This window comes from Lipotes vexillifer, unplaced genomic scaffold (assembly GCF_000442215.2).
Source record: "Lipotes vexillifer unplaced genomic scaffold, Lipotes_vexillifer_v1.1 scaffold961, whole genome shotgun sequence".
In the NCBI taxonomy this organism is placed as follows: Eukaryota; Metazoa; Chordata; class Mammalia; order Artiodactyla; family Lipotidae; genus Lipotes; species Lipotes vexillifer.
In genome coordinates, this window is record NW_006776468.1 from 546,366 (window position 1) to 556,421 (window position 10,056).

The 10,056-nt window shown below is 36.6% G+C and overlaps 1 protein-coding gene across 1 annotated transcript in view; it reads right to left on the reverse strand.

Annotated features, from left to right (window-relative positions):
• Nucleotides 1-10,056, reverse strand: part of ZSWIM5 (zinc finger SWIM-type containing 5) — a 264,541-nt gene that overhangs the window by 253,888 nt on the left and 597 nt on the right. The window contains exon 2 of the mRNA XM_007450379.1: nucleotides 9,931-10,052. Coding sequence (XP_007450441.1) covers nucleotides 9,931-10,052 — 122 coding nt within the window. The remainder of the gene's footprint in view (nucleotides 1-9,930; nucleotides 10,053-10,056) is intronic.

Genomic DNA, 10,056 nt, shown 5'->3' on the forward strand with positions numbered 1-10,056 from the left:
TTGTGAGGCATAATTTACATTCAATAAAATATACCAATTTTAAGTATACTATTAAGTTTTGACAAATGAATACAGCCATGTAACCACTACCATAATCACAACATAGAACATTTCCATTACCCAAAAATGTTTCTCATGCCCCACTGATTTACTTTCTGTCACTATAGCTTAAGGCTTTCTAAAATTTCATGTATATGGAATTGTATTGTATGTTCTCTTTTTGGTCTGGCTTCTTTTATTTAGCATAATGCTTTTAAGAATCATCCATGTTTTACGCCATCAGTTTGTTCTTTTTTATTGCTGAATAGTATTCCACTATATGCATATACAACAATTTCTTTATCTATTCACCCATTTCATAGACATATGGGTTGTTTCCTGTTTAGGGCTATTCTGAATAAAGCTGTTGTGAATATTCAAGTACAAATCTTTATATGAACATATGTTTTCATTTCTTTAAAGTAAATACCTAGGAATAGGTTGCTGAATCTTATGATTAAGGGTATGATTAACTTTATAAGAAACTGTTTTCTGGGAATTCCCTGGTGGTGCAGTGGTTAAGAATCTGCCTGCCAATGCAAGGGACACGGGTTTGATCCCTGCTCTGGGAAGATCCCACATGCCACAGAGTAACTAAGCCCTTGTGCCACAACTACTGAGCCTGCACTCTAGAGCCTGTGAGCCACAACTACTGAAGCCCACGCGCCTATAGCCGGTGCTCCTGCAACCAGAGAAAAGCCCGCGCGCAGCAACAAAGACCCAACGCAGCCAAATAATAAAATAAATAAATTTTTTTTAAAAAAGAAAGAAACTGTTTTCCACAGTGGCTGTATCATTTTTCATTCCCACCAGCAATGTAAGAGAGTTCTAGTTGCTCCACATCCTTGTCAATACTTGGTAGTGTCAGTCTTTTATTTTACACATTCTACTGTGTGTATGGTATTTCCTTAGGTTTTAATTTGCATTTCCGTAAGGACTAAATAAATATAAAAACAACTGTTCTTAAGGTAAGAAAAACACTAGGTAGAGGGTACTTCATCTTTTGATTCAACAATGTATTTTTAAAGAAGGTAACTATGTTATACTGCCTTGATTACCACATTCATCACTCCATTATAATGAGAAAGAAGCAAATGACCAAAAAAGCTTTTCAAAAGCAGGTTTCAGAGAATTTCTTAGGGTCAAGTACCCACTCAGTTTACAACTTCCCACCTACACACAGACGGCAACATAATGCAGCTCTAGAAGCATAGGCTTTAGTGCCCAACTTGGGTTTGTATTCTAAGGTAGGGAAAAACAAAGTATTTTGGAATGATTTCCACCCAAAATAAGTATACAATTATTTACTGAGCTTTACACAAAACAAGTGGCTAAATGTTCAATGAATGAATCAAGAACTAGTTAATAATAACCTTCAGTGGTATTTTTTAATCTATATATGTTTTAAAAATCAAAAACATGCAGAAATTACATTTTATTTATATATCTTGCCAGTACATCTCCTAGGCTCCAGTTACATATAAATCAAGGAAGAGAGATTTCCATACTACATAAATATTTTTTAAATTATACAACAGTTTACTCATTCATTCAATAAGCATGTACTGAGTACCAATTTACAGCATATCACATTATACATTCTAAGAGAGAGGACAACTTTTCTCAATACTGAGAACCAAAAATTAATCAGTTGGCTACATGTGATTATGAAAAGTATCAGAGTAATTTAGCATATGATAATATAATGCTAAAGCTAATGTTAAAATGAGTGTGATCTCCTTGGCATACCAGCTCCATGACAGGCTAAAAGTGGCCAAGAAGCATGCTGCCTATATGAGGGAAGAAATAAGCCTATAAATAAACCACAAGGTAGAAAATTCACATAAAAGTAATCTGGAATAGACTGCAGTCTATTTCTAATATCAAACACAATTCCGAGCCATATTAACTTGGGGTTTGGAAAAAGGTTAAGACATGGTTCATATGCTTTCAGGGTTACCTATTTCTTTTTTTTTTTATATCTTTATTTTATTTCTTTACAAATTAAAGATACATTGAAAAATAAACCAATAAAGAGAAATAAGGGGTCCAGAGCAGGGGTATCCCAGGCTGGGAGCAGGTGAGCCTGGCCACCAACAAGGCTAGCCTTTGTCCTGTCCCAGCCAGTTTGGGTTGAAAGATAACTGTCAGCCACTCTGTCAATACCAAAGCCCAAGTGGTGTCCAGGCAGGAGAGACCTGCTCCAGGTGCCTCTGCCTCTTTCCTCAAGAACCCCCAGCTTGGAGAAGCAGTGTTTCCAGTAGGAGCTTAGAGTGGGAAATGGGCTGGCTCTGTGAGGTATTGCAAGTTGATGATCAGACTCCCGACAGAACCATTCAGTGTTGGGGCCTCTCCAGCTGGAAAGAAGGCTGGTATCTCTCCCAGATCTTAATTTATTTTGTAACTCAGTTCCCAGACTTATTCATCTCTGACAATGCATCTCTATCCATGGGGTGATCACCAATCATTGCAGGAGAGAGAAAGAAGAGTGGAAGCAGAGAGGGAAAGCTAATCAACCACTCTGATGTTGCTGCTGACTTCCAGGCCCAAGAAGGACTGATCATTTTCCTCTCCACCACCTATGGTCTATACCCCAGCTCTTGTGCATATGTATGTTTTACCCCTAATAGAGGAAGCTGTTGCTAACACAGAGCTAAATTAGCAGGCCCTCCCCCTGTAGTAATCCTGGGATCCCCACTCCTTCCTGCCTGCCCCTCTCTTCTTGAAGGCTGGTCCAAAGGGGCACATAAAATTGCCAGGGTCTGAGTGCCTCCAAACTCCCCAACACCAAATCACATAAAGTGAACTGAGAAACTACATGCATTACCACAGGAAAAGCAAGATAAAGTTATGGGATTAGGGGCACCTTCCATCAGTAGGACATGACAGAGTGGTAGGATACTTCAGCCCAGAAAAGAAAGTATCTCCTTAAACCTCCCCCTCCCAGCAAAGAGACTGAGGTCAGCTTACATGACTTATAAGATCTACAACTGTCCAGATTTCTCTGCTCTCCTGGGGTACTTTCTGGAAGCTGGCCTAGGACCCTATTCTGTTACCCACTTACTCTAGCTCAGTAGCTGCCGAACTTCCTTGTACATATGACAGAGAAAGTCCATACAAGATGCCCCTCAGCTCAGGCTCTTGTTTTCCACCAGGATGAGCTTGTACAGCATCTCCAGTTTGTCCTCCTGTTTCTCCATGATAAACTTCAAGCACTGCGATCTTTATGCCCTTAAGCTATCAGCGAGGTCTCATACCTTCTTGTACAGTGGATGATGCAGAACTGGCAGAACACTCAAGCCACTGGTGATCTGACTGAAGGAGGAGATGCTGAAGAGGCTTTGGACAACTGAGGGTTACCTATTTCCATACGCGAGTTATAAATGCTATGCATGAAAAAAATCCCACAGTAATCTGTTCATCCATGCATGTACCCTGAGTGCTATACTGCACAATCATCATTTTTTATAAAGAAGGATGACAGGTTTAACCTTTAAATGACCACTTATTTGTCAAAAAAGTCCCACATGTGTTAAAAATATTAAATAATCATCATGCAAATTGAGTCAATTAAATTGAAATAATGTTTACCTAATAAAGTGAATTTGGTGATTTCTAATTTAAGCTATAGCCAACATATAAAAGTTTTTCACATGAAACTCTGTTATGCAACAAAAAACAAGCATGAGAAGCTGTTATGAGTTGAATTGTGTCCTCCAAAATTGGTATGCTGCAGTCCTAACCCCCGGTACCTCAGAACGTGACGTATTTTTTGGAAATAGGGTCGTTGCACATGTAATTAGGTAAAATGAGCTCATACTGGAGCAGTGTAGGCCCCTAATCCAATAATCCATGTCCTTATAAAATGACCATGTGAAGATAGAGATACATAGGAAGAACACCTGTGACAAAGACGGCAGAGATTGGAGTTATGCAGTTGTATACCAAGGAATGCCAAAGACTCCTGGCAAACCACCAGAAGCTAGCAAGAGGCAAGGAAGGATTTCCCCATTGGTTTCAGAGGGAGCATGACCCTGCCGATACCTTGATTTCAGACTTCCAGCCTCCAGAACTGTGAGACAGTAAATTTCTATTGTTTGAAGCCACCCAGTTTGTGGCAGTTTGTTACAGCAGCCATAGGAAACTAATACAGCATTTTCAGTATTTCTCTTATACATTAATTTACTGACATATTAATGTCTTGATTTTTAAAAATTATTTTCTAAAATAATACAGTAAATGTGACTTTTGGGGGTATAGCGCTATACATTTTAACACGTGTGTGTATATATATAGCCATCAACCATAAGATACTGACGGTTAATGTCTTGATTTTTTAAAAATATTTTATTTATTTATTTATTTATTTATCTATCTATCTGGTTGCACCAGGTCTTAGTTGCAGCACGTGGGACTTTTAGTTGTGGCATGCGGATCTTCTTGGTTGTGGCATGCGGGGTCTTTAGTTGTGGCATGCGGATCTTCTTGGTTGTGGCATGCGGGGTCTTTAGTTGTGGCATGTAAGATCTAGTTCCCTGACCAGGGATGGAACCTAGGCCCCCTGCATTGGGAACACAGAGTCTTAGTCACTGGACCACCAGGGAAGTCTCAGTGTCTTGATTTTTAATAGCCATTACTGAAACAAGAGCAAAGAAATTGTTTCACATAGGCTTAAGTAAATTTCCAGCCCTTTCACTTCAAAATTTAGACTTTGTATTCACATTCAATAATACATTTTTTTAATTCCTAAAATAAAGATAACCTCTAAAAGTCCACTATCTTTAGTTTATTCATTATCTTTAAAATCTAAAGCTCTATTCCTTGAGAAAGTCACTTTCAATAAGAATTCATCTGAAGTTTTTAAGAAACTGATAAACCACCATTCTTCACATAAAACAGTCAACATAAAAGATACACACTGTTGCAACGTTCATACCACTTACTGTTATCAGCTTATTATATGCGCAAGTATGGAGTTTTCCCCATGTCTTCTAACACTGCACTCATTATAAAAATTCATGTCTCTCTCTCTTAGCTTTAGAATACTGAGAAGTCTGTTTTTAAAATTCTAAACATTCACTATTCAACAAACTTTTTTTTACCAAAGTATACTTAATTTACAATGTTATGTTGGTTTCAAGTGTACAGCAAAGCAATTCAGTTATACACACAAACATATATATTCTTTTTCATATTCTCTTCCATTATAGGTTATTACAAGATATTGTATATAGTTCCCTGTGCTATTACAGGAGGTCCTCATTGTCTACCAACTTTATATACAGTAGTCTGTAATGTTAACCCCAAACTCCTAATTTATCTCTCCCCCCAACCCCCACTATCCCTTTTGGTAACCGTAAGTTTGTTTTCTATGTCTGTGAGTCTATTTCAGTTTTGTAAATAAGTTCATTTGTATCATTTTTTCAGATTCCACATATAAGTGAAATCATATGATATTTGTCTTTCTCTGTCTGACTTACTTCACTTAGTATGATAATCTCTAGGTCCATCCATGTTGCTGCAAATGGCATTATTTCATGCTTTTTTATGGACATTTAGGTTGCTTCCATGTCTTGGCTATTGTAAAAGGTGCTGCTATGGACATTGGGTGCATGTATCTTTTCATATTAGAGTTCTCTCTGGATATATGCCCAGGAGTTGGATTGCTGGATCATATGGCAGCTCTGTTTTTAGTTTTTTAAGGAACCTCCATACTGTTCTCCCTAGTGGCTGCACCAATTTACATTCCCACCAATAGTGTAAGAGGGTTCCTTTCTCTTCAGAGCCTCTCCAGCATTTATTATTTGTAGACTTTTTAATTATGGCCATTCTGACTGGTGTGAGGTGATACCTCATTGTAGCTTTCATTTGCATTTCTCTAATAATTACCGATATTGAGCATCTTTTCATGTGCCTGTTGGCCATCTGTATGTCTTCTTTGGAGAAATGTTTATTTAGGTCTTCTGCCCATTTTTTGACTGGGCTTTTTTTTTTTTTTTGCTATTGAGCTGTTTGTATATTTTGGAAATTAACAAACATTTACTAAATATTAAGATGTGTGTGTGAGGCACTGTGGTGGAGGAGGAAGGAGAGAATTCATTGATCAAAAAAATAAAATAAAAGAGCAATGTGATTTTAAAACTTGGTAAGTTTCTACTCTAAAAAATGTTACCACTTATCCTTAAAGGTATGCAGCTGCTTTCCCTGCTGGAATACCTCACATATAAGTAAGTCATTTTTCCGCACATGGAAATTTTATTATGATTTTATATCTATTCTAACTTACACACAATGCTATAAAGCTTTTTAGATGAGGATATCTTTTGTTCCCCTAAATAATAGAGATTAAAAACAAATTATATATAAAAAGCAATACCTGTAATACTTGTTACTGCTGTATTTCACAAAAGTTTGTATTATAGAAAAATTTCATAGATGTTTATTGATAATATATACATGCTCATAATTATAAACTTACTAGTTAATGTTTAAGCTATGGATAACTTCCTGAAGTGGACCTTTTTATTATTATCAACTTTGTAATTACACTTCTTCCACATAAAGTAGTACTTAGCATTGTGGCTCTAGTCTTGAAGACTATCCACATACAAATTATGTGTTTATTAGAAAACATGTAGGCTAAAAATATGGGGCTCAACTGTCAGAATCTATGATAATTTCTGGATATTTATATAATTAAGGAATACCAGCACTGAAGGACCCTGTATGCCTTTACCCAATTTTTGAAAATCTAAATATTCAAATAAATATAATATTTCTGCATACAAGAGAAAAACTGTTAATGCTTCTTTTCCCTCAATCAATTCAGATTTCCCTGAGAAGACACAAACCTCCTTTAAGTTTTACCAAACACAGAGAAATCCATTTAAAATATGATGGATAGCAAAAAAGGGTCAACATCTTAAAATTATTAGTAAATTATAGTTGTACCATTCTTATACCATCTGCAGATTCCTGAGTAAGTATTTTCCCAAGGTTTATACTACCACTATTTCCATGGGCTTCTTAAACAGGTTAAAAATGCAGATGCTTAAAACATCTGAACTCTATTACCCTCATAATACTGAGAGATCAGAAAAGTCTATTCACAGAGCTTCAAACTTACAGACGTCCATGAAAACACTAATTTACAATTTTCCCTTTTTAAAAGGAACAATACTTCTGATTCAGTACTGTCATGGAAAAGAAATGTATCCTTTGACCATAACAACCTAGTCCTCCCATTTGCTTACATCAAGCTGGGAAAGTTTTAGTTCTGATACAAAATCTGATGTTTTCTACAGAGCATTTGCTTTTCAACCAGGCCATGACTCCCTATTACCAGATTCCACATGGAAAGTAATCAGAAGTTACCGAATTTAATATACCTACACTTTGTACAAGTTTTTGTTGTTGTCTAATTTTTTTTCCTTCAAATTTTGTGTTGTGCTGTTCGCTTTATTTTTAAATTTATTTATTTATTTTAAGGTATTCTTGTTTTCCTTATTTAAATCCCCTTATGAATCTTTTCTTTAAAAGATGTTGTTATAGAAATAACCTAACATCCCTTCCTTCCTAAAGTATCAGCCTTTAGTAACTTCCCAATTCTGAGGTTACAACTATGGCTTGGACACAGTAAGGAAATATGTAGAATTTTTATTAATACCACTGAGTAATTATATTGAGTTTGAAGTGAAGTTATAAAGTGAAGAACATGACTACCATCTTGCTACATACAAATCACTTTTTCACTCATCTCTTGGCAATACTTTTATAAAACCTATCATCTAGATTAAGTCACATACTCACATTTTAGGTTTAAGAGATGAGGGATGGGTCTCTAACTTTACATATTAAAAGATGGTTCATGCCAAGATACAGAACTCAGAATGATAAAGAATGGAATATCCTTCTCTTCCACACTTACTAGCATAAATTAAAGTCAGAAAAATAAAGATTACACAGCTCATGGTTCTCAAATAGCATTACTTAAAAGTGATTAATTCATTCTCCTACCTTCATCTATGAAATTCAAAGTAAGAGTCAGAAAATATGCTTAAATATGTCCTTTCTCCAGTCCCTAAAACTATCATACAAGAGCTCATCACCCTAATAAGCATGCCAACTATCTTATTATAAAAGAAAAATATCTGATTTAAACATGACCTGGATCACCCACAAAATCTGATTTCATTTGTAACTTGACATTACAGTCACTTTCAAAATATATACCTCTTTAAAACTCTTCCTCTCTCTCATCTGCCCCCCCAAAGTTTGAAAATTCTTTCAAACCCAATATTTCTTACTATAAGATGACCACTTAAATGGACACTTTTCAATTCAAAATATTTTAAACAAGAATCTTAAAAGTTAACTGACAGAAACTCATACAAAGAATAAGGTCTACAGACGAATAAAGAAATGCCTATATTCATTTTCATGTTTTCAGTATTAAAGCTGTACACCTTAATTATCTGATTATTCAATTAATTATTTCAAAAATACACACAAACACACAAAGGACTAGCCTCAAATAAACAAAACTTTCTCAGCTTACTGTCACTATATTCTGACACAGGATAAATTTAGATATATTTACACTTCACATTTGCAAAACAAATTGTGGTATATGTTGTTTTAAAAAGAAACACAGGGTTCAGTGACTCTCAATAATCAGAAGTAGACTACCTTATATGAAACACCACAATGTACTACTCTTAAAATGAAAAGAAAATTTCAAATATGTCAGTTTTACCTGGGGAGAAGACAGCTAGATGTCTAGGGTTCCTGTGTATGTGTGTTCCTGTGCTTGTTTAATTCTAAAAACAACCTGTCTCCAACTCCTTTCAAAAATCAATATTTTTTCAATAAATATGAGCATATACTGTACAGTAAAATGCATAAAGATAAGATGCACTTCCAAAATGCTATAACAGTCCAAATAGAAAAAAAAATCAGTGTTTTAATTTCCCACACAGCAAGTCAATGTTAAACAATGTCATTTTTTTCCCTTTCTTCCTAACCATTCCACAAATCAGGACTACTGTATTTGTATATTTAATAAGATGAACAAACTGACTAGAAGCTCTGGAGGAGTACAAGAGAAAGAAATCCTTTTCATTTTCCCACAAACAAAAAGATAAAACAAAAGCAAATATGAAGACTTGTTAAATGAGAAGCATTTGAAAAACCCAATGTGACCAGCTTTTGATTTACCCCAGTCTGACAAGGAAGATAGACCCCACCCCCACTCCAGATTGTGCCTTTTTTTTTTCCTTGGGTGGGAGTGTGGAAAAGAGAAGCTGTCACATTTCCATCTTCGGTTATTGTTAAGTCCACAGCCTAGATTCCCAAGTATCACTGGTCCAGGGTGGGAAATATTAAAGCAGGTAATTAAAATTGTCTGAAATGCACAGTATTTTGTTGATTTTTTCCATTTTTAAAGTTAATTATACCCAGCTTCAATCTGCAAAGACTAGATTGACAGCCTGTCCCTCAAACATTCCCTGCAAGACCGCTTGCTCCAGATTCCCTAACAATTCTCTCCTCTCTAAACTTAAATTAGAAAAACGCATTTCAGAAATTATTACATCCAGAAAGCCATACCTCCCCATCCTTCTTGCCTTGGCCTGGGGTGTAGAACGAAGAGTAAAAAAGAGATCTATTCGCTCTTCAAACAAAAAGAAAAGCGGGCACTGGGCTGGTGGAGGAAAGAGCAGCAGTGGACCTGAACGAAATGTTAAGAAAAGTTTTTTATGTGACTAGTTTGTCCTTTCACGGGAGAACAGGAGTTGGGCAGAAAGCCGGGGTCTTGGCCCAGGGCTTGTGCAAAGAGAAGGCACCTGCGGAAGAGGAAGCGAGGGACCCGAGAGGAGTCAAGCGAGCACCTACCGACTTGCAGCACATTCTCCACGGAGCCGCTGTCCAGCAGACGGATGCCCCGGCGGAACGGTAGCCCCTCGCCACCACCGCCGCCGCCGCCGGCGGCTCCTGCCCCTGAGCCCAGTCCCGGGCTCG